Source organism: Camelina sativa, chromosome 5 (assembly GCF_030686135.1).
Source record: "Camelina sativa cultivar CO46 ecotype springtype chromosome 5, ASM3068613v1".
NCBI lineage: Eukaryota > Viridiplantae > Streptophyta > Magnoliopsida > Brassicales > Brassicaceae > Camelina > Camelina sativa.
The window spans coordinates 4,226,430-4,249,313 of NC_141884.1; the positions used below are offsets into that span (position 1 = coordinate 4,226,430).

Sequence of the window (22,884 nt, forward strand, 5' to 3'; positions counted from 1 at the left end):
TGGTAGACTCTTATTGGGGTTCTTATTTAAAAAATATATATATTTTTTAAATATAATTAATTTAAGTAGAGTAATTAGTTTAAATATTTAAACTATTAAGATTTTAATAAAGTGGAAAATTATTGCATAACATACAAAACAGAAAAGCATATTAAAATAGAAGTAGAAATCACAAATGGGGAAAAAGATTAGTTGTAATCTTAATTTGTGCCGAACTTTTGCCAAATATTCTCAACCAAATCATCTTTCAATTGTTGATGTATTTTGTTATTACGAATTTCCTTCCGCTTGCTCAGCATGGTCATCAAATTATTGACATTTGAAGATATATCAGTTGAAGTTGTGGAGTCCACTTGTGATGTTCTGTTTGCTTCCACTCGTGCGAATTCTGCTGAATCAAACTGTGTGTAATGATCTCGTTCGTCTTCTACTATCATATTGTGAAGTATGATACACGCTCTCATTATCTTTCCAATTGTTCCCTTATCATGGATAAGAGCCGGGTTTTTGACTATGGCGAAGCGAGCTTGCAAGACTCCAAAAGTACGCTCGACATCTTTACGGACAGCTTCTTGCCATGTAGCAAACAAGGATGCCTTTGGATCTGCTGGAATCTGAATAGATTGGATAAAAGTGGCCCATTTCGGATAAATACCATCGGTGAGATAGTAAGCCAAATTATACTCCCGACCGTTGACAAAGATCACATTAATGCAGGCCTTGTTGGTCATACGCACAAACCAAAAACATGCGTTCAAATATATGGCTGTGTATATATGTATGTGCATTTATGTGAAAGAAAGAGAGACTTTACGGTTGTGACGGTCCCATGAAGCCAGGTCGATCAGAACCATCACCAAATGGGAAAGAGCGAGGATCACCAGGCCCTGCGACCAAACACAATCAGTTTAACAAATTATAATCAAGTAAGCGGTTAAAACATCTCGTTTCTCAAAGAGAACTACATGTACCACAAGTCAAAACCTTGTTCACTTAAATAGACTAACAAAATCAGTAGACTCTGTGACACATTACTTCAGTGTGTTTTAAAGCATATACAAAATAAACTATACGAATGAGCAAATCTATGTTTACTACGCCAATAGAGTTAAGTGACACTGCAAGCTACGAACAGCTTATGAGCAATCAAAAATTCTAAGTGCTTGACAAAGAAATCACCTGGACTGGGTTCTCGAAGAAACAGGTTTGGGTTTTGCATCAACCTTATCAACAATTCCACTCTGCAAATCACTCACAAATTGTCCAAATCAGCGTAGTTCCCCTCGTTGCTGTCCTGAGCATAATCCTCAACTCTGCACACAAAAAAACCAGAAAAGTTTACTATCCTCTCAATATTTTCTCAAAAATAAATCACAATCGATCAATTCACTAACCTCAATTCATCTTCATTCATGGCTAATTTCGTTAATCCTAATAAAAATCATGTCTTCGAACACAAAACAAAAGAGATATTGAAGAACCCTAATTTTCGAAATTCCAAAAACCTAATATCAAAATCGTTATAAAACAAGAATTCAAACAAATAGAAACATGAAATTACCATCAGATGGAGATTGGTTCATCAAATTCTCGATTACCAGTGAAGGAAAGGCTTTGATTTGGTGGAAAAAAAATCTCAACGATATTTTGTCTTTGTGAAAGAAGGTGTCGTGAAAGAGATGGGAAGAAGAAAGAGAAAGAAGGGAAAAAAATAAAAAAAAATTGTTTTTTTTCTATAAAAAAAAAAACCAATCATCAGTGCACACGTAGTAATAAGAGTTGATCTCAAAACTTACTAATTAAGAGGCAACTCTTATGTTTTTATCAATTTTGATTTATTTTTTGTCCCAAAAGAATAAGAGTCTTGGCTAAATACTTGCTAAAGTCTTCCAATGGACTTGCTCTAAGAGTACTAAATCGATGGTGACTTTTGTTTAGAGGTGAAACTAAGAAGAGTATTCAGGATTTTTTAATAACCAAATTTTCGAATTGATCTGAGATTTTATGATCACCATCATTGGACAATAATAAAAAGCTTATTTCAGTTAGTAAAAGCAAATGGCTCACAGCAAGTGTATATGCTTGTACCTTTGTCCATACATAAATACAAGTCAAATGCTATAACATAAACAACTCAGAATTCCGATACAAATGCTTAATAGATTTACTGATTTTTTAGCATGGACATTGGAAAATATTCGACCCTATAAACGAACTAGACGTAGAATGTCACCTCCAGTCAACCCAAATTACCACCATACATATTTGTTTGTTTTACTTTTACATAAGTATCGAAAAGCACATAAACAAACTAGACGTAGAGTGTCTTTTCCGGTCTTCCGATCATATCCGATACAACCCAAATTACCGCCATACATACTTGTTTATATTAAATAAATATCGAAAAGCACATAATGCATAAGTTGTTCACTTTTGTCGTCGACAAGACCACCTAAGACGTCAGGACCGCGTACCGTGGTCTAGCAGATTCATTGCGAATCTTCATCTCAAGGTCCATAAAGCTCTTGGCCTTCATGTCATACGTTTTTAACATTTGCAGAACGTGTCTCGCATCTACTTTTGATGCTTTAGCTATCTCCTTCAACCGTTCCAAGCTCATTTGCTTTAACTTGTTTGGTTTATCAAGCTCTGCCAAACACAAGGAATATTACTACAACAGCAAGAAAAGAAAAAAAACAAAAAGAAAAAGAAACAAAGCGTTGATCGACAATAACTTATAATACCTTCATCTGTCATGGAATCCATTATTATCGTGTACCGCCTAAACTTCTCGATGTCTAGCTTCGAATAGTGTCTTGTATGGAAAAACAACTACAGAGAATATGGAAGAAGCTTACAAGTTACAAGTGTCTTGTATTTGGGAAAAAAACAAGAGTTGGGGCTGAGAGAGATGAAAGTACCTGTCTATCCAATCCTGATTCTCGCCTATAATGGTTATACATTAATCTCAAAGTATACTCCAGGGGTTTATCCCAAGGGCTGTCTGCCAAAAAAAAGTGGACCAATCATGAGTGTACATGCATACTCTCATCAAATGATAAAACCAAGGAGGAGAGGAAAGAATTTGCTTAACCCAAGAGACGCCTGACAAAAGGTTCAGCTTCAAATGCTTCAAACTCCTCACACTTGTCTCCCGTTTCAGTTAATATCATGGGACACTTTGCTGCTGCAACACTTGAAAACATGAAAATAAAGAGAGAAATATATCAGATGAAGAGCACTTGAGGAAAATGAAAAAGAAGAAAAATCTTGTAAAAATGCTCTGATTAATTTACGTACGCGCTGATAGCACCACATGCTTGAGAGTTGCCGTGTATATTAGTAACAATGATAACTCCAAGAGTGAAACTTTGTTTGAATGCTTGAGCTTGGTCAAATGCAGCTTGACCAATACTGCTATCCATGACATATATAACAAGATCTGGATTCTGTAATAATAGACCAAAATTAAAGCCTTATGTGAGCTTATTTATTAGCTACCATCATCGAGTACAACAAGGAAAATTAGAAGAAGAAAAAAAAGACAGACCATTGATTGGGATAATAGGCGCATTTCTTCAAACAATGTAGAATATTGTCGATGGCGGTCACTGGTGTCTACAATTACAAGGTCACGCTTGTCGTTCTTGAACTTTGCAATTCCTTCAGCGGCAAGTTCTGCAGGATCTGCCGTGTAACTACAAAAATAAACCAACCAACCAAACTAAATCGGATAAAAAGATAGATAAAAAGAGAGAATTTGATATTTGTGGTGGTACCTTCCGTAAACCGGAACCTCATCTTTGGCAGCCTTGTTGAGCCGGAGAAAAGCATTGGTGCTGAAAGTATTAGCACAGACTAAAGCTGGCCTGAATCCCTTCTTCCGGTGGTAACGAGCATACTTGGCACACGTTTTGGTCTTTCCAACACCTACAGCCCCCCCAAATCAATCACACCATATTATTATATAATACTCAAAAGACTCAAAAAAAAAAAACAGAGAACCTCGTAATCCGATGAACATGACTATGATAGATTCACGCTTTTCCCGAAAGAGTGCAGGCTTTCCCGGATCAAGCTTACTAACGAGCTCAGTTAAGATAATCTGAAATCAAGAAATCAAGAAATCAAGAAATCAAACCCTTACGGATGAAAGAAAAAAGAATCAATCTTTTTGATCACCTCGTGGATTTGTTTGGCTTTGTTGGACGACGCGGCAGGGAGATTGATAATGTCCTGGCATTTTCTCTCCATCACAGTCACGGCCGAACTAGGAAAATTTGCGTCAAGCAGAGCGCATGTGATCTCCTTCAAGCATCTATTAAGCATCATCAAATAATCCATCTTGCTTGTTTCACCCATCATCTCTTCAGATGACCGGCCTAGCCGACTTCTCATTGCCATCTTTCTTGTTTCACCCATCATCTCTTCAAATGACCGGCCTAGCCTACCTCTCACTTCCGCCAACGCCATCGACTCAAAAAAAATTTAGGGATTCTCGGTCGCGAGCGATTATTATCACACAGGTTTAGGGGTTTAGTTTTTTTTTTTTTTTTTTTGCTTCCAATACAAGTCAAGTTTATGGGCCTTGTGGATATACTTGGCCCATAACTTGTAACCACAAGACGTGGAAGCACTAATCAAGAACTATGCAGAAGAAGAAATGATAATCTCTTGGAGAAATATATATATATATATATATATGTTGTTAAAAAAACTCCCAGTGTTGCGTTTTAGAATACTAAATCGATGGTGACTTTTGTTTAGAGATGAAACTAATATTACCCTCATAAGAGGCGTATTCAGGATTTGCTTATAACCAAATTTTCGAATTTTATTACAATCATTTGGACAATAATAAAAAGCTTATCTCAGTTAGTAAAAGCAAACACAGCAAGTGTATATGCTTTTGTCATTTAGTTATTTGTACATTTGTCCATACATGAATACAAGTCAAATGCTATAACATAAACAACTCAGAATTCCGATACAAATGCTTAATAGATTTTACTGATTTTTTAGCATGAACATTGGAAAATATTCGACCCTATAAACAAACTAGACGTAGAGTGTTACTTCCAGTCAACCCAAATTACCGCCATACATATTTTTTTTATTTTACATAAATATCGAAAAGCACATAATGCATAATTTGTTCCCTTTGTCCACACAGAAAATAATAATAATCTATTAACAAAGATTAATAATCCACACAGATTAATACGCCTCGACAGACAGACAGACACGATTGGCATGTTTATGGGCCTTGTCGATATACTTGGCCCATTACCTGTAACCACCGGTCAATTTTTGTTTTAATTATTAGTGCACACTACCGGATCTTCTTAAATTATGGGAAAAGGGTCTATTATTTCTTTCACCCTCAACAATCCCAACAGTACGTTTTCATATATTACAAAACAAATCAACTGTGTGTGTGTGTATTTCAAAATGAGCAATCAAAAATTTTAAAATAACCTACTTGAACTTTAATTATTGTGCTTTAATCAAAATTGATTGTTGATTATACTAACTGGATGGCCAATGACCAATTATAGTGTCTGTATTTTTCTTAACTTGTTTTCCATACTGCATATTTTGTGAAAAAAAAAAAACTATTTTTGATGTCTGCAGTACGACTACTTTTTTGTTGGTAGGAGACCAATAAATGGTGGAAAAAATAAATATACTCCGTAATCAGAGCCGTACCTACGTGAGGCAAAAAGAAACTCTCGCCTACGGCCAAAATTTTTAAAAAAATTATAGATGCTAGTATATCTTCTAATCTATTGTAATTAATTAGCTAGAATCTCACTTTTATATTGAAAAAACCTGGTATTGAAAAAATTTCAACACTGTCTCCGGCTTCCACATCTCTAGGCATGGCTTTGTCCGTAATAATATATACTTCAATAAATGTTAGAAACAGTAGCCTTAATGATCCAACGAAATAAATACCCCAATATGTAAACATTTCATTTGCCCCCAACCCCCAACATTTTTTTTTTGTTGTTGTCCCCCTCCGTCTATTTTGTAACGATATACTTGGCCCATAACCTTCCATTGGACATGACTAACGAAGAGTACTCAACACTATGTTTTCAGTGGCTAATTGCAGGTTTTTATGCGGGCAGGTTAGTATAAATTATCTGATTTTTCATAAATCTCTTTGTTTTCTTTTTATTTTTGGTTAAGAAAACGACATTGACTCTCTTCTCTGCATGTACAAGTATTACAAATAGTAACATTTATAAGCTACTAAAGGATTCTCCAGGCTGAGGCTATTCCTTTTGTTTTCGTTTGAAGAATTGTTTTTTACAACATTAAGAACGTACTAAAGACGTACATATAATATAATATGAGTTGTTGGAAACTAAAGCAGGGATCTTTTAACCTTCTTGTAATCTTCTTTTCTAAGAAGGAATCTTTAAAGTACGTATTACAACTTATGATTCTAAACTATCACTAATATGCATTAATCAATGCTTCGTTTACAAATACACAGTTAACATGAAACTAGATAAATAGACACTTAAACCCTCTAGCTTGTGATAATACTTTGTTCCTTGAATTAATATACGAACCGGAACCAATACGTATGAAATTGATAAACCCACTTCATCTTAATTAAGAGGATTTTATTATTCGGATTCGCATCTATGCAATATCTGTAGTACGTTTTGTATTGGATTTACAACTGATGATTGTTTTTGGATATATATTACACAATTATTGATGGTTATTAAATATTATTTTATTTCAATAAAAATTGTATTTATTATTGAAAATATATGTTGTTAAAAAAACTCCCAGTGTTGCGTTTTAGAAAACTAAATCGATGGTGACTTTTGTTTAGAGGTGAAACTAATATTCCCCTCATAAGAAGAGTATTCAGGATTTGCTTATAACCAAATTTTCGAATTGATCACAATCATTGGACAATTAATAAAAAGCTTATCTCAGTTAGTAAAAAGCAAAAATGGCTCACAGCAAGTGTATATGCTTTTGTCATCTAGTTATTTTGTACCTTTGTCCATACATGAATACAAGTCAAATGCTACACGAATTGTGGATAGATTTGATTTGATATGTAAATTCGTATGATTGATGATAAAAAAACACCAACAGATGAGTGGCTCGGATGAGTCTAGGCAGCTTTTTCGTTTCCATTGGCCACTACCCACAAATACAAACATGTCTATTATCGTCGAGAATCAATTTCAACAAAATTTTGTAAGAAGAATAGGTTTGTAATTAAAAAAAAAAAAAAAACATTGGCCCATCATTCACTAGGCCCATTTAAAGCTGACGTGGCTCCAGCTCGAAGTCGGTTTTTTTTGTGCGTGCTTCAATCAAATAAGCCTCGGATCTCAAACTTAGAATAATAAACTACATTTAACTAAATGGTTCGAATCCGCCACTATATTATTACACAGACGCTGTGATGTTTTTTTGTTTTTGGGGTATTTCTTATCTTTCTTTAACCATCTTTCCGCTACGACGCGAAAGGGAATCAAAATAAAAAGGCACTTGTTTCATCAATTCTTTCCTCCCTTAAAACAATTAGAGATATTTCTCTCTCTCTTTCTCTCTGTTTCTCCCCCAAAAAAACAAAAAACAAACCCTATCTCTCTCTCTATCTCTCTCAATTGCATTCGGATTTTTGATTCTCTGAAAGCATTCATCGGTTCCGTAGGGGTTCTCTTGAACGAATTTTTCATTTTTGTTTTGCAATTTCTGGATCAGACTTTTTTTTTTTTGTTGTGGTTGTTTTTTTTACCGATCCGATAATTTGATATGGCCGATTCTAGGAAACGAGATTCCGGAGACGATCATCGTCATCGTGATGATCAGCCAAATGACGGCGATGATGATTTTTCGTACGGTTCTCGATCTAATGGATTTGAAGGAGAGGATGAATCGACGAGGATCGAGAGCAGCAGTGTTTCAGATCCGTCGACTGAAGAAACCGGAGGAGGAGGAGGAGGAGACTTTTTGGTTGGGGAAGATAGGGTTTTACGGTGGCTACAAGCTTTGGATATGCAAGTTATGGGAGCTTGTCGAGGTGACGAGAGGTTGAAGCCGTTGTTGAAGCTTAACGTTTCTAATGGGATGGCTGAAGATCGTTTGCTTGCTCATCTTAGCCAGGTTTGTATCTGTTCTTAATTGATCATCTTCAGTTTCTGAATATGATGATTTGTGGATGAGATTGATCTGATTTTTTTTTTTTCTTGTTTTATTTGAATAGCACTTCGAGCCAGCTGAAATTGGTATGTTGGCTAGATGTTTTTGCATTCCTCTGGTTTCTGTTCGCGTTGGGAAGATTAAGAAGGAAGGGACTCTAATGCGCCCCACTACCATAAGGTAATAATCAACCTTAGAACCGATTTTTCATGAGTCCCCTGTTAATTGCTAGTTTCGTTGTTTTGTTAGAGATATGTGAATATGATGGTCTGTTTATTTCGTCTCTCTAGACTCTAGAGTTTCCTAATTTAGGTTTTGTTGGCTTTGAAGATGGGTCTTATGTTAAAGATGTTGCATAGCATATAAGAGACGGTTGATTATTTGGTTTTGTGTGCTATCTGCCATTGGTTTAGGCTGATTAGCTAAGTCAATCGTGATTTTGAAATCATCTGAAGTAAGTTGAACATGCTGGTTTTTGTGTGCACACACAATTAATGCTTTAGTGTTATTGATACTCTCTCGCAGAGTTTATCCATGTATGCTCTCTTCGTTCAAGTACGTTTATCAAATAGTATACCTGTTTCCATATTAAATGTTGCATCTCTGTTTTACTGACATTTTTGCAGTTGTTATATGTGCTAACACTTGGGAGGTTAGTGTAAATACATAAGTCTTTGTTCATTTTGTTAGTTATTGTTTGTATCAATGTATACCTGACTTTCGGTAATTAGATCTATTCATTACTTGCTTTGGTTTTGATTTAAGGCCTTTAGAAATCATAGGAAACTCAGTTAGTTGTATGGGTGATGTGATACTGTTCATGTTTCCAAATAAAATGTATCTTTTATTGTAGGTAATGTGGGGCGTAATCTGTTATGATCTCTGGTAGATGATGAAGTAAAGGTAGTTTCATCTCCGATGCTGCATAGTATGTTCTTGATATTGTTAGTCACCTAGGGTTTTAATATTCCATGTGTTTTTCATAACATCCTGACTAACGACTTCATATTATCTTGCTGTGCCTTTTATTGTATTGCTATTTTTTTAGTGTAAGCTTTTCTTTTGTTTTGTTTTGATTCTCTGTTATTTGCTTCTTCTTATTGTTACTACTTATCTGGTTTAAAAGGTCTTTTGTGTGTTCTAGTGGTACTATTCTGTTCAAAAATATAACAATGGGTCAATGTAAAGATCTTTCGGGAAGCTATTAGACAATTTATTTCGTGATTAAGGTCCCTATGCTGACTTATGAATGATGTATTTTCAGTTAGGCTAAGGTACAGTCTTAAAAGTGTCAGTTGATTGTATATATCTGCTCACGAGAGAAGCTTGTGGTGGAAATAAATTTTATTCGGGCTGTACTTTTGTGAATAACTAATAATAGCTCAGCTGTTGTGTGAGCAATTGGATATATTATTTTCTTGTAGTTTGAATTAGGGACAACTTGCAAATGTTGCGAGAGCAATTAAAAAGCTCCTGGACTTGATCCAACTTCATTGTCTGGTTTTTAGCTTCCAGTTTTTATTTGTTAGTGCGTTTTATTTTGATATTAGAGTCTTTCTGTTTAATTTGCTGACATTGTATCTCTCATTCGTCAGGGGTAACTTGAGCCTCATGGTCTTGCCAACGTCCGACTTGCGACTTTCATTTATCGGAGACAATGGTCATTCAGAACAAATATTTACATATACCAGTAAATCTCAGTGCCCTGCTGTATCAATTGAGGAGATAAATGCGGACAGCTCTGGTAGATCTTTTGTTATAAGGATTGCAGATGGCAACGCTTTCTACTATTGGTGCTCAGAGAAGTCAAAACTTCTGGGAACTGAATTGCGTAGGAAGGTTGGTGAGATAAAGATGATTTTTGTTTTTTGAGTCCTTTGTCTTTGCATCTAGATTTTCTCATTACTTATTTGTTTTTTTACCTGTGTAGATGAAAGACTTGATCAAAAAGAAGCCATCGATCTCGGAACTAACTGGAATTGAAGAATCACGTCTTGGATCTGTTGCTTCTCATCTCCGTTTGTATCTTATGGGTTCAGTAGTGCCCAACATCAAAGGTTGTCCGGTCCCAACTCCTGATTCATCATTGTCTTCTGGCTCTTCTGAAACAGCTGATTCTTCCTCCTCGAGTGCATCATCGAAATCTCTTAGAGCACGCCACAGTGGGACTCAACTGACAAAGGCCCAAGGAAGTCTCAGCCCTAGATCAAGCTCCTTCAAAGAAAACACACAGAGAAATTCTTCTCTACGAATCTCCTCTAGAGATAAATCAAAACGACGCAGTGAAGGGCATTTTTCAATCTTCGATAATTTACCCATTACTTCCATCCCCACCAATGTAGAGGGTTTCATACAGTCAGAAGGAGAAGGTGAAGAAGCCGCGGAGGATAGTAATGGAAGCAGTCAGTTTATTGCTTTCGAAGCAGCAGAGTTAACACCAAGTACAATGACCGGACCACCACAATTTCCTTTGAAGATGGGTCCACCAGTCTTTTCACCTTATTACTGCTGGTGCCCTCCAACCACCTCATCGCTTCACGCACCATTTGCCTCCTATCAGTTCCCATCACTATCCATCGAGCTACCTTCACTTCCGCCCCTTTCCTCGTTATTACCATCATCTTTATTACCAGCATCAGGATCAGATGGGTTTTTGATCCCATCATCACCGCTTGATCTCTCGGACATCCCTCCATTACCTTTAGTCCACCACATACCCATTCCGGGCTCATCATCATCATCCCAGCAGATAATGATTCCTATGATGTGTGACCCTATTGTTCATATTCCGGTTATCGATATCTGCTCTTCTGGTCAAGGCTATCTGGTAAGTGCTGGACCCACCGGGATGATACCAACGGGCATCTCACCGCTCCCAGTTGAGAATGATTCTCTGGTAGAGAAAGGCGCAAGAGAAACACTAAGATTGCTCATAAACGGAGCCAATGCAACAACCTCAGCTCCTTTGAATCACCATGGAACCAGAGGTCTGTACAGTGGGAACAGGGACGTGAGTGGTGTGAGCTTATTTGCACCTATTGGACTGCAGCAACCGAGTTCAGGTGACGGAGGAGATGGTGGTGGTGGTGAGAATGTGAGCTCAGGCGAAGGAGTGCCTGCGCCTCCCAGAGAGACTTCTGGTTAGTTTATTTTGGTTCTTTTGTAAGTGTGGTTCAGTTCAGTTCAGTGTATAGAAAAGTGGGGCGGTCGTGAAAACTCATCATTCGCTTCCTTCTTGGTTTTTTTTTGTTCAGCTCAAGTCTTTTGTCTCACAAGATGTAATTAGTTGGTTTTTTTTTTGTAGCTTGCTTATTGTTACCTTTGTTATTTCCGAGTTTCAAAGGAAGCTAAGAAATACGATAATAATAAAAGTTATTTGGCAAATTTTATATCTTATTTTATAATACATTCTGGAAGAAATGCTTGATGGAGAGAGGTGTAGACTATAATTATTAAAAAAATGTTAATCGAGATCATAGCTTGATAAAAATGAAATTATTGTTGTTTCTGTTTACATTATTGAAGTTTAAATATATATATTTTTTATAACAACTGCGATAACCATAAAAGTGTTCACAATCTGGTCTTTGTTGCGGGGATGATTTATTCCAACGAAGTGAAAAAAAGTCATGTAAAAAGTCTTATTAGTTTCGAAAGTCCCATTGTTGAACGCTTTCATTCCACATTTGATGTTGAACTCCTACCAAAATAAAACATATAAAAATCATAGTATAATCAACGCTTAATTTTGTTTATTAAGAGTTTCGTTATAATTAATTCATATGGTCCATGTGAATTAATTCATGTAGTCAACTACTTTTTTCCTCTCATAAAAAGCGGAAGAAAAAAAAATTATCCAACAAAAGAAAAGAGAATTTTATTTAATTTTTTGATAATTTAATAAATTTGGCTTAGAATCGAGGTTGTTATTATAGAGTTAAACAAATGATTTATCCATTAAATAAATAAAAACAAAAACCTGATTGGTTAATATTGTCGTCTAGCTAAAAGATCTGACCACCTGCACAAAAAATTAAAAAAACATTAGAGTAAAGAAGAAGAAGATCGCATCTCCACCGTCAACTTCAACTGTGTCTCTCATCTCTCTCAGATCATCATCGTCCCACTTGATTGTATTGATTCCCCCAACTTCAATTTTTATAGTATTATTAACCGATCGATTTTTTCTTTTTTCCTTTTTTTTTGGATTCGCTTCCACTTCTTTCATCTTCTTCCTTCCTTCCCTCTCCTCCTAATCCGCCTCTTCTTCCTACGCGTGTCTCCCTTCTCACTCTCTATCTCTTCCGATTCACCGTCCTCTCTTTTCGGATCTCTCTCTTAGCTTGTGTGTGTGTGCGCTTATGTGTCTCCGTGGATCTACCACTGAGGTTTCAATTCGAAACCATCTCTTTCTTCTTCTCGAATAATAAATCGAATCTTTTCGAGGATTCGTTTTTGTTTCCCGATCCGAAGAATGGAGGATCCTGATATCAAGAAGTGTAAATTGAACTGCGTAGCTACGGTTTCTACGGTTGATGACGTCATCGAGCAAGTGATGACGTACATAACCGATCCCAAGGATCGAGATGCGGCGTCTCTGGTGTGTCGGAGGTGGTTTAAGATTGATTCCGAGACGAGGGAGCATGTGACCATGGCGCTATGCTACACAGCGACTCCTGATCGTCTCAGCCGTAGGTTCCCGAACTTGAGGTCTCTCAAGCTTAAAGGCAAGCCGAGAGCTGCTATGTTTAATCTGATCCCGGAGAACTGGGGAGGTTACGTTACTCCTTGGGTTACTGAGATATCTAACTCGCTTAGGCAGCTTAAGTCAGTGCACTTCCGTCGGATGATTGTTAGTGACTTAGATCTGGATCGTTTAGCTAGAGCTAGATCAGATGATCTTGAGGCTTTGAAGCTTGATAAGTGCTCTGGTTTCACTACTGATGGTCTTTTGAGCATCGTTACTCACTGCAGGTAATACTACACTTCTTCTTAGTATCAAGATTTGAGTTTGAATCGATGCTCTTTGAGGTTTAGCCTTATCTTGTTGATGACACTTGTTATTTCCTACTTTGACTAGAACTGTAGAACAAAAGGTTGCAATTGGCTCTTTTTTATTTGTAACTTTATAAGTCAGTTGTACAAAGAACCATATCTTGAAGTTTGTGTTTGTGATGATCTGATCTTGATTACCTTAATTGGGCAAGTAGAAACTTTGGTGTGCACTTTTTCTCCTTAATGATATTGTTGAACGTTACTTTACCACACTTTACACTTAAAGATTTATATAAGCAGACATTTGCAGTTTCTAGGAGTTGTTGTTTGTCATGTTGTTCTTTTATCCTTAATTTCTCTGCCACTGTTATTAAAGCAAAAATTGCAGTGATCTTCAGTTATTTCTCAATTGGGGAAGTATAAACATTTGTGCTGTTTCTTATCTGCAAGTTATGTGTATTCAGTTTTAGCTGAAAATTCAAATATCTTGAGTTGGTTTTTTATGTACTCATGTTTATGTCTGTTGTTTTTTTTCCAGGAAAATAAAAACGTTGTTAATGGAAGAGAGTTCTTTTATTGAAAAGGATGGTAAGTGGCTTCATGAGCTTGCTCAGAACAACACTTCTCTGGAGGTTTTAAACTTCTACATGACGGAGTTTGCCAAAATCAGCCCTAAAGACTTGGAAACCATAGCTAGAAATTGCCGCTCTCTGGTTTCTGTGAAGGTCGGTGACTTTGAGATTTTGGAGCTAGTTGGGTTCTTTAAGGCTGCAGCTAATCTTGAAGAATTTTGTGGTGGCTCTTTGAATGAGGATATTGGAATGCCTGAGAAGTACATGAATCTGACTTTCCCTCGAAAACTATGTCGTCTGGGCCTCTCTTACATGGGACCTAATGAAATGCCAATACTATTTCCATTCGCAGCCCAAATCCGGAAATTAGATTTGCTTTATGCATTGCTAGAAACTGAGGATCATTGTACGCTGATCCAAAAGTGTCCAAATTTGGAAGTTCTCGAGGTAAATATTTAACATTCCGTCTTTTCTTGTTAACTTTATATTTGGGGCAGGGTCTTTAGTGGTAAATGATGCTTCTCCTATTGTTTACTTATTATCCTATTTGTTACCGATAGATTTCTAAGCTAGTAATTCACCTATTTTCTTATCAACTCCACACTATTCAACTGTCAATGAATCTAGCATTAAGAGTATAAAAATGTGGTAGATAGGGGATATGAATGCAAGGTCCGTTCTTTTTACATAAAAATATTCAACTGAAGTTCTTGTTGTATTTCAGACAAGGAATGTAATCGGAGATAGGGGTCTAGAGGTTCTTGCACAGCACTGTAAGCACTTGAAGCGGCTGAGGATTGAACGGGGGGCAGATGAACAAGGAATGGAGGATGAAGAAGGCTTAGTCTCACAAAGAGGACTTATTGCATTGGCTCAGGGCTGCCAGGAGCTAGAGTACATGGCGGTGTATGTCTCAGATATAACTAATGAATCTCTTGAAAGCATAGGCACATATCTGAAAAACCTCTGTGACTTCCGCCTTGTCTTACTCGACCGGGAAGAAAGGATTACAGATTTACCACTGGACAACGGAGTCCGATCCCTCTTGATTGGTTGCAAGAAGCTCAGACGGTTTGCATTCTATCTGAGACAAGGTGGTTTAACCGACGTGGGCTTGAGTTATATCGGACAGTACAGTCCAAATGTGAGATGGATGCTGCTGGGTTACGTAGGTGAATCAGATGAGGGTCTAATGGAATTCTCAAGAGGTTGTCCAAATCTACAGAAGCTAGAGATGAGAGGTTGTTGTTTCAGCGAGCGAGCAATTGCTGCAGCGGTTAAGAAATTACCATCATTGAGATACCTTTGGGTACAAGGTTACAGAGCATCGATGACGGGACAAGATCTAATGCAGATGGCTAGACCGTACTGGAACATCGAGCTGATTCCATCGAGAAGAGTCCCAGAAGTGAATCAGCTGGGAGAGATAAGAGAGATGGAGCATCCGGCTCATATATTGGCTTACTACTCTCTAGCTGGTCAGAGAACAGATTGTCCAACAACTGTTAGAGTTCTGAGAGCGCCAAGTATGATATGACCAAAAACAAAACAGGTTTGTATATAAAGATTTGGTTATCTCTTTTAGTCTCGCGTTTTTGGTTTTCCACGAACTGTCTACTTCTGGTTCTTGATTTTTTCTTGTTGTATCGTCGTCAATGGTTTTGGGAGATCACATAGTCTTGTTTGTATGGCCATCACAATTTTATTTTTTCCACAGGGGTCTGTGTACTCTTTTCCTTTTTCAATAAAAAAAAACCCCAAAGATTTTGAGAGTTTCTGTTCTATCTTCGTTTACATATTTGATTTGGTTGCCATTTGTAACAACTCTATTTGTTGTTGTGAGTCTTGTGACAAACAATTGTTTTAAAAAACATAAGTCAAAAAGCGAAAAAAAAAATATACCATTTTTATAACTTTATAGATGAAAGCTTTGATTTATTGTTCTTACACGAATTCAAAGAGCGACGGATGCAACATACTATAAAGGAATCTTTGTATAGACAGTGAGTGGGCATATCTCAAGCCGACCAAAGGTACCCCATTCAGATTCTTCTTAACCACAAAAGAGCCTTTACAATAATACATTTTATAGGTAATGAAATAATTGTCGTATATGCATCTCATTCACATTTGAGAAGATTCCACAATATTTTGGTGGTTTCTTTCTTTTAATGAACTTTTGGAGAAATCACGCAAAGTCAGTTTCTACTGTCGACTGTCGTCAACTGGTGAAAGAAGGAGAATGATGGATGAGTAACTGAGCATTGGATACATATTTGCATCCAAGAAGTGCCTATACTGCTTCATGGCCGTTTCTCTCTCTGGGAGATCCGGTGTTATGCAGTCGTAAGGGCTCGGTTTGCTCGTGTCTACAAATGGCTCCCATCGGTATCCAGGCCTGTTAGGCAGAGAAACAAGTGTGGCTAAATGACTCGTGTTGAAGGCCACATAGATTTCTCTCTTCACAGAATCGACCTGCACACAAAGAATCAAATGGGAGCTGTCCCTGTTAGAGGTTTCAGTTCCTAGAGCAATCAAATGGGAGCTCTTGCTTTATACCACTACCTAAGTGACAAAGCGAGATAGAGCATGAGAAAATCGTACCAGTGAAAATGCAACAAATCGACTTATTTCAGACCAGTCTGGCACCTCTGGAGCAACACCATGCCACTGCAGACGCTTTGCTGTTGGAAAATCGTTCAGGCCAAGTGATTCACATTCACTACAAGGGTGAAAAGAAAGAAACATGTCAATTAATGGATTTGAAATTACATGAAAGCGATCATCTAAATAATAACATACTCATAAAAGAAGATTACGTACTCACGAAACTCGATAAGAAGACGGCAGAATCTGAAGAAGTCAGAGTCTGCTTCTTCCTTTTTATCCCATCGAAAATAGTTCATCTGCATCAGAATTGTATTAACATTATTGGAAAGTTGATACTGAGAAAAAAAAAAAGAAACTTATTTTAACCTAAAAACAAAGCATTAAGGGCTTACATAGTTGTCATGGCAATAGGTGTTGTTGTTTCCCCCTTTTGTATGGCCATATTCATCTCCCATGTTGATCATTGGGACACCCTGATGATAAATAGTTCAGCATGACAAAGAAATTGGATCATGCTCAACGTTCATAATCCTTAGTTCATATTCTTTGCATGACACCATACCAATCACCACTTAACATGTTGCAAATGCATACAATCAGTGCATAGTACGTAATTGCTAGTGGAGTTAGATTCTCTTGTGGTTAATTATTTTGAACTCATGACCTACTCCAGTACTATAGTTCAACAATGTGCATAACATTAGTAAAAAGAGCTTTAAGCAAGAATTAGAATAAAAGAATAGAGAAATTGCTAGCTTTACTTGGGAAACCATGAGGGAAACAAAGAAATTTCGCATCTGTCGTTTCCTTAATCTCTTCACCGAGATACTCGCAAAGTCTCCTTCCTGCAGCACAATACCAATTAATTGACATTTGAAAGTAAAAATGTTACGCCATTCATTTCAGCTTTTAAACATTCTACAAAAATATGATATAAGTATATAAGAGAGACTGAATTTGCATAGCTGATGAAAGAAAAAACAACGGTAATCCAATCAAAAGTTCTGAAGTTTTGATGTTTGATTTTTGAACTTCCAATTTGATACTAAGCGGTCAATCTTATGAACAATGAGAAATTCTTTATATCTACTAAAAACTCGTGTTTTATGCAGCTGAGGCTATTTAGCTAGGACTTATAATTTTAATGATTATTTTAGCCATCATATTAAAATACTTTTGTGAAAAGAGCAAAAAACAAATTCCACACAATAGCATAAAGCTAATATCTTTACCTCTCCACAGTTCCAGCTGTAATTGTGATTTTCTCCGTCATTATTCTCTTCGCCATTTGCCAAGTTATCCTTATTGTTGTAAGTTACTAAATCTCCCAACGTAAAACCATCATGCGCGCATACAAAATTGATGCTGTTCCAAGGTTTCCTACCTCCCTGGTGCACATACACAATCAAATATTAATAAGATATCAAACAAAAATATGAAGCTTCACAGACAAAACAACCAAGAAGAACACCATAAAGATCAGATACGTATAATAGAAGTTAACTTTACCTGGTACAAATTTGGGCTTCCACAGAGACATTCAGCAAAAGCACCGGAAAAGCCATCGGTGCCTTTTATGAACTGTCTCACAACATCCCGGAACTGAAACGGACAAGAATGTCACTGTCCCATATTAAATGGAAACTGTCACGAGAACTGAATTTTCATTTACTGACCTTTCCATTCCACTCAGACCAAATACCCCAGTGTGGAAACATGCCAACTTGGTATAGCCCACCCGCATCCCATGCTTCAGCTATTAGCTGTTTGCAAAGAAGCAACATAATAAATAAATATCCCGTCGTCAACGATCCTACATCGGTAAATGTATTTACATCAAGAAAATGATTACTTTATAACAATCATCTACATAACTGGAGATTATGACATAAATTGGAAAATCACATGGAAAATTCACACAGGAAGCTCAATAGTCGATGATACTGAACTACAACAAGAAGATCACTAATTACATTGGGAATTTTTAATGTTTGGTAATGGATTGAGAATATATAGTAGTGATGAATTCCACATCTCTCCACTCTAGAAGACAATGTAAACTAATATTATCTATAAGGGAAATATCAAGGGAGCTAGTTTGATCACCTTAACACCACGGAGTATTGGATCATTACTTATCATGTCAATTACTGGAGGGCAGCTAATAGGGGTACCAGTTGTCAGCAAGTCACCTTCTACATCAGCCCCATAAACATTGGCTGCATCCCAAAGACTAACAAGAATAGAACAGTAAATATTCCAGAAACATGGACCAAACCAGCACTTATTTCACGTACTCTAGAACATTTGCACCTGCTGCTCCTTGACATGATTGAACCAAGATCAAATCGGAAGCCGTCGACATGCATTTCTGTTACCCAATATCTGTTTGAAGGGAGAGATATTCACAGGCTTAGGAGGAGTTAACTGAAATCAATAAATTTTCGGAAATAAACCTAGTGTAAGATTTCTTTAGTCACCAGAAAGCAGGTAAACTCAAAATAGTTAATTCAAAGTAACCAGGGTGTAATATGAGGATTACATTACATCCTAGATGTAATCATAAACAAAACGCCTAAAGTTATTTGTCACAGAGACAGCCTAGACACTAGACATAAAACCTGAGGAATGTTAGAATGTGTACCACGAGACAATGAGAGTTCGCAAGTACGATAATGAATATAAAAAGACTTAGTTTGACAAAAATCCAAGCAGTACGTCTACTCTATATTTTTGGGAACTACCTCAGGCAATCTACTATGAATTGACGCACCACAGGATGATTGCAGTTGAATGTATTGCCACAGCCTGAATAATTATAGAACTCGCCCTGTTAAATCACAAAACATGCATAAACTTTAGATTCATTTATAAGCAATCATATCAGAATCATCAGTATGAGACTACAGACTAGGAAACCAAAATCATTATGAGTGTTGACTTAGATATCATCACGGGGTGGAATATATACTACTTTTCTAGTCTTAGCGGAGTTATGTAAAGGTCATGGAGAAAACTTAACAGGCAGTTCCTACAGGTTTCTGATGCATAATAAGTTACTGGACCGACCAATTAACAGAACTTCCAATCAGCAAAGTGACTTAGTTTATGTTTTAACTGTCAGAAGAAAAATAATCCTACATTTTAGCTTCCTACCCCACAGATCTCTTGATCGTCTCTTATTCTCTAAGCAGTGAAACTAAAGGAACACATGACTGCTTGATGACCATTACCTTTGGAGCAAGCATATAATAAACGCTGTTATCAACTCCTCTAAATGAGAAAATGGGTCCTTTCTCATTGCCTTCAGCTGTGTGGTTCAAAACGACATCCATAATTACCTGCTTAAAATCTATTAAGAACTGCACCCATAAACCTAGCAACAAATATTTAGCTACTTGGAAACTAGTTGTCACCTCAATTCCTCGTTTATGTGCCTCTTTAACAAGAATTTTGAACTCATTGATAGCTCTTCCAGCAAAGTTGCGCGAGCTTGCCGATGAATATCTAATCATGGGCGAAAAGAATCCAATAGTAGAGTAACCCCAAAAATTTACCCTGAACATGCAAGACAACCTGATTAGACATGCTATATGTATCATTTCACTGAATTACTGTGTGAGAGACTGAGAGTTAAAGATGGTATGGTTGAGAGCTTGCTCAATCTATCTATTCCAGATATGTGATATTATCGTTAAGTTATTTCACCCCTTATTAATTGGAAGTTTCCTGAGACAAAAACAATCCTAGTTGATGAATTCTTGAGATTACTTAATACATGCTATCACCCACATATGTTAACTTTGAGTGTTTTTACTATGTAGTTTGCTCATCTTAGACAGAGCAAAATCCAGGCGGAGATAGTGTCATTAAACAGGCATGGTCAAATGGCATACCTATGGTCTCCCAATATCGTATTGTAGCTGTAATACTCCAGCTCATTAAACTCGTGACATGGCATTAATTCTATGCAATTTATCCCAAGCTCCTGTCAAGATGTAAACAGTTAAAAGTTGACAGCCGTGATCTCTACTTGATGATATTTTCAGTTAGATAAGGGCTCTAAAACAGAAAAAAAATTACTAATAGAACTGTGTGCTCATTTTTAACCCAAAAAATAGGAATATTTGCATGGTCCCTAGTCAAAATCACCAAAACTCGTCTGAATTAAACAAGAAAGCTCTTTGCAAAACTGAGGACAGCTTATAGCCACGGCAAACAAAGATAGTCATTACTACGCCGCACCACAATGAAAGTTGATAAACTGTGATATCATTGTCCCACAATGATGAGTAAAGGTCGAATTCAGTATTGAACAAATGAACATGTTAAACATATCTACTGGTATAGTCAGCAACTTCTCAAAATTTCACCTAGAGACTATTTATAGTAAGCTTGTTCTAAAATAACAGTTCACAGTTTTCTCAACAGAATGTGTTTGAGAGCCAGTACCTTCAAATGGTCAAGCTTCTCTGCAACACCCTGGTATGTGCCAGGAAATTCAATTTTGCTAGATTCATGCCTTGTGAAACCTCGCACATGCATTTCATATATAACAAGATCCTTCTGTGGTAGCTTCAGATGCATATCCCCTTCCCAATCAAACTGCAGACAGCAAAGTCAACATTTTTCAAAGAGTATCATCCATAATAAAAAAATAGATATTAGAACAGCATAACATATATCATGGTACCTCTTCATCAAGAGTTGGCACCATACACGCCATTTGAGGCCAACAATTTTCATCAGGTCCCAAAACTCCAAACTCATCTCTGCTTATAATTGCCTACCAAACCAAAGGGAAAATCTTATAGCCACTGCCAAGGAGACTATCTACTGGTCAGCCTTAAATCAGAAAACTACAATTTTTCAAATTACCTTTGCGTAAGGATCCAATAAAATGTTGGAAGAGTCATAATAGTGACCATCTTCAGGAGAGAACTTGCCATCAAATCTGTAACCATACAACATATCTTTGAAATTCCCTTTCAAGAACACATGCCATACATGCCCAGTTCTATTCCTTGATGGATCCAGCTGTATCTCCTCCGTCACTTTGTTCTGCAACGTGAGATCAAAAAACCCAAATTCAAAAAAAGGGTTTTCACAAAAATGTCAGTTAAACCCAAAAGACACTAGCTTTGTATAATAAACCTGACGGAGATCGGAGAGAGAAATCAAACAGATGGTGGCGGAAACAGAGTTTGCAGAGTAAACAGAGAAATTGACGCCGTTATCTCTGACGGTGGCGCCGAATGGTGAAGGAAGTCCATCGGAAACGAAGAATCTCTCTGATTTAAGAGGCTTCTCCACTACGGCAACGTTTTCAGCTTCGCTGCTTCTTCTGTCCTTTGCGGAAATCGAAATTGGCTGGAAGATGCGTTTGAAATTGGGAGTGGAGATTTTAGGAAAAGTGTGGTTGGAGAAGAGAGTGTTGAGCTTTGTGCGGTGGAGGAAACTGGAGCTGCATTTGATCGCATCCATGGAAGCTCTTCTTTAGAGCTCTCAAAGGAGAGTGATGAAAAAGAGACGACGAAGTGTCTGACACTCATAGACTGATGATTATTTTATTTATTTTTAAAAAGAAAGAGGAAGCTAACTTGTTACAAATGGGCTAAGAAGTGGGCTTAGAGCTGGGCCTCCATGCATATACATAATAACATGTAAATGGGCTTATATTATTGTTTGTACAGTACTAAGCATATCCCATTTTAGTTTGCAATATTATCTAACAAAACAAATTTTATGGTCACACGTTTCCTAATGGTAAGATATTTTTGAAGCTACGATGTATCCAAAAATTGGGACCATTATATATCTACGATAATATTTAGTATACTTGGGGGAAATATATAAAATTAATTACAAATATAAATCTTTTTAAGAATCTTGAATAGTGACCCATACATGCCGGGACCCTTTCTTAGATTCTTCTATACTTACAAACAAAAATCAAAGTGAATAATAATTAAAATTGGTAACGTAATATTTTGAAACTGTTGTCGTATACGTCACGTATATATACAAATTGATACTTGAGATACATATCTTCAAATCATTACAAAAGACAGAACTAAATAAAATGACCAAAATTGCTCTTCGAATATTGCTTGTACTTACAAGATTAACCAAAAACTCCAAAAACATTGGTTTGTGGTTCGTACGGAGGACACAACACACCTATATAAGTCTATAACAAAAGTTTTGTGTTACCGTTTGGAAATCTTTATAGGCTATAGGAAAATTCTCTTCAAGTTGTTTGCTAAGTTATTGTTACGATAAGCTAGCATCAACAACGTGACATGACGAATGTATATGAAAACTATATGTTGCTGTATTATATAACTATATATTTATGGTTTTTGAAAATTGGAATATGGATTGGACCCTAAAGCATAGAAATAAAACATTTATTACATTTTCTTTTCCATGTCTCGTCGAGATTTTTTGGCAAAATATAAAAGAAGTCAAACTAAACTGTACAAAGGAAAAGAGACGACGAGCTTTTCGGTTTAAGGAGTGG

The 22,884-nt window shown here is 36.7% G+C and overlaps 4 protein-coding genes and 1 long non-coding RNA gene across 15 annotated transcripts; 2 read left to right on the forward strand and 3 right to left on the reverse strand.

The window, feature by feature from the left end:
* Positions 1–74: 74 nt before the first annotated feature.
* On the reverse strand, positions 75–1,737 carry LOC104785425 (uncharacterized). Of its 6 annotated transcripts, none has more exons than XR_015558226.1 (5): positions 1,562–1,737; positions 1,395–1,447; positions 1,180–1,313; positions 815–887; positions 75–719 (listed from the first exon to the last, which is right to left on the reverse strand). It is a non-coding gene; the product is annotated as an uncharacterized LOC104785425 (long non-coding RNA). The 6 variants fall into 6 exon arrangements; XR_015558225.1 differs by having other exon boundaries at positions 1,395–1,482; positions 1,562–1,694; XR_015558227.1 differs by lacking the exon at positions 1,395–1,447 and having other exon boundaries at positions 1,562–1,735.
* Positions 1,738–2,143: 406 nt separating this feature from the next.
* LOC104785427 (signal recognition particle subunit SRP54 3-like) lies at positions 2,144–4,533 on the reverse strand. The gene is made up of 9 exons (XM_019245192.2): positions 4,183–4,533; positions 4,006–4,105; positions 3,780–3,930; positions 3,551–3,698; positions 3,301–3,449; positions 3,095–3,195; positions 2,922–3,004; positions 2,745–2,832; positions 2,144–2,649 (listed from the first exon to the last, which is right to left on the reverse strand). Exons 1-9 carry the CDS (start codon positions 4,471–4,473, stop codon positions 2,453–2,455), a joined length of 1,308 nt encoding a protein of 435 aa, XP_019100737.2. The 5' UTR covers positions 4,474–4,533; the 3' UTR covers positions 2,144–2,452.
* Positions 4,534–7,365: 2,832 nt separating this feature from the next.
* On the forward strand, positions 7,366–11,568 carry LOC104785428 (uncharacterized). 4 transcript variants are annotated; one of them, XM_087452002.1, is made up of 6 exons: positions 7,455–7,692; positions 7,812–8,148; positions 8,249–8,364; positions 9,038–9,087; positions 9,780–10,023; positions 10,115–11,568. In XM_087452002.1, the coding sequence occupies exons 5-6, from the start codon at positions 9,796–9,798 to the stop codon at positions 11,327–11,329; spliced, it is 1,443 nt and encodes a 480-aa protein (XP_087308128.1). In that variant the 5' UTR covers positions 7,455–7,692; positions 7,812–8,148; positions 8,249–8,364; positions 9,038–9,087; positions 9,780–9,795; the 3' UTR covers positions 11,330–11,568. The 4 variants fall into 4 exon arrangements, with proteins under 4 accessions (XP_010508941.2, XP_087308127.1, XP_010508942.1 ...); XM_087452001.1 differs by having other exon boundaries at positions 7,387–8,148; XM_010510640.2 differs by lacking the exon at positions 9,038–9,087 and having other exon boundaries at positions 7,451–7,692.
* A 575-nt stretch (positions 11,569–12,143) lies between these two features.
* On the forward strand, positions 12,144–15,523 carry LOC104785430 (coronatine-insensitive protein 1). Its single transcript, XM_010510641.3, has 3 exons — positions 12,144–13,158; positions 13,718–14,198; positions 14,476–15,523. Exons 1-3 carry the CDS (start codon positions 12,659–12,661, stop codon positions 15,286–15,288), a joined length of 1,794 nt encoding a protein of 597 aa, XP_010508943.1. The 5' UTR covers positions 12,144–12,658; the 3' UTR covers positions 15,289–15,523.
* Positions 15,524–15,655: 132 nt separating this feature from the next.
* LOC104785431 (isoamylase 1, chloroplastic) lies at positions 15,656–21,925 on the reverse strand. Of its 3 annotated transcripts, none has more exons than XR_015558228.1 (18): positions 21,516–21,921; positions 21,240–21,422; positions 21,055–21,147; positions 20,814–20,966; positions 20,258–20,349; positions 19,778–19,919; positions 19,595–19,702; positions 19,106–19,191; positions 18,675–18,746; positions 18,468–18,594; positions 18,038–18,174; positions 17,871–17,963; positions 17,594–17,749; positions 17,123–17,206; positions 16,754–16,834; positions 16,575–16,657; positions 16,356–16,473; positions 15,656–16,226 (listed from the first exon to the last, which is right to left on the reverse strand). XR_015558228.1 is itself a non-coding variant. In XM_010510642.3 (18 exons), the coding sequence occupies exons 1-18, from the start codon at positions 21,843–21,845 to the stop codon at positions 15,957–15,959; spliced, it is 2,358 nt and encodes a 785-aa protein (XP_010508944.1). In that variant the 5' UTR covers positions 21,846–21,925; the 3' UTR covers positions 15,656–15,956. The 3 variants fall into 3 exon arrangements, 2 of the variants coding, with proteins under 2 accessions (XP_010508944.1, XP_087308129.1); XM_010510642.3 differs by having other exon boundaries at positions 18,038–18,124; positions 21,516–21,925; XM_087452003.1 differs by lacking the exons at positions 15,656–16,226; positions 16,356–16,473; positions 16,575–16,657; positions 16,754–16,834 and having other exon boundaries at positions 16,890–17,206; positions 18,038–18,124; positions 21,516–21,915.
* Between the last annotated feature and the right edge of the window lie 959 nt (positions 21,926–22,884).

Bases quoted from the DNA above. Each gene is read 5' to 3' on its own strand.
- LOC104785430 (XM_010510641.3), top strand. From the start codon at position 12,659: ATGGAGGATCCTGATATCAAGAAGTGTAAATTGAACTGCGTAGCTACG. The intron at 13,159-13,717 runs GTAATACTACAC...TTTTTTTTCCAG, and splicing joins AGCATCGTTACTCACTGCAG to GAAAATAAAAACGTTGTTAA. The intron at 14,199-14,475 runs GTAAATATTTAA...GTTGTATTTCAG, and splicing joins CAAATTTGGAAGTTCTCGAG to ACAAGGAATGTAATCGGAGA.
- LOC104785431 (XM_010510642.3), bottom strand. From the start codon at position 21,845: ATGGATGCGATCAAATGCAGCTCCAGTTTCCTCCACCGCACAAAGCTC. The intron at 18,747-19,105 runs GTAGTTCCCAAA...CCCTTCAAACAG, and splicing joins TTCATAGTAGATTGCCTGAG to ATATTGGGTAACAGAAATGC. The intron at 16,227-16,355 runs GTACGATTTTCT...CTTTGTGTGCAG, and splicing joins GATTTGTTGCATTTTCACTG to GTCGATTCTGTGAAGAGAGA.
- LOC104785427 (XM_019245192.2), bottom strand. From the start codon at position 4,473: ATGGCGTTGGCGGAAGTGAGAGGTAGGCTAGGCCGGTCATTTGAAGAG. The intron at 3,699-3,779 runs GTACCACCACAA...TTATTTTTGTAG, and splicing joins GAGGTTCCGGTTTACGGAAG to TTACACGGCAGATCCTGCAG. The intron at 2,833-2,921 runs GTACTTTCATCT...TATTCTCTGTAG, and splicing joins AATCAGGATTGGATAGACAG to TTGTTTTTCCATACAAGACA.
- LOC104785428 (XM_010510639.2), top strand. From the start codon at position 7,798: ATGGCCGATTCTAGGAAACGAGATTCCGGAGACGATCATCGTCATCGT. The intron at 8,365-9,779 runs GTAATAATCAAC...CTCATTCGTCAG, and splicing joins ATGCGCCCCACTACCATAAG to GGGTAACTTGAGCCTCATGG. The intron at 10,024-10,114 runs GTTGGTGAGATA...TTACCTGTGTAG, and splicing joins GAACTGAATTGCGTAGGAAG to ATGAAAGACTTGATCAAAAA.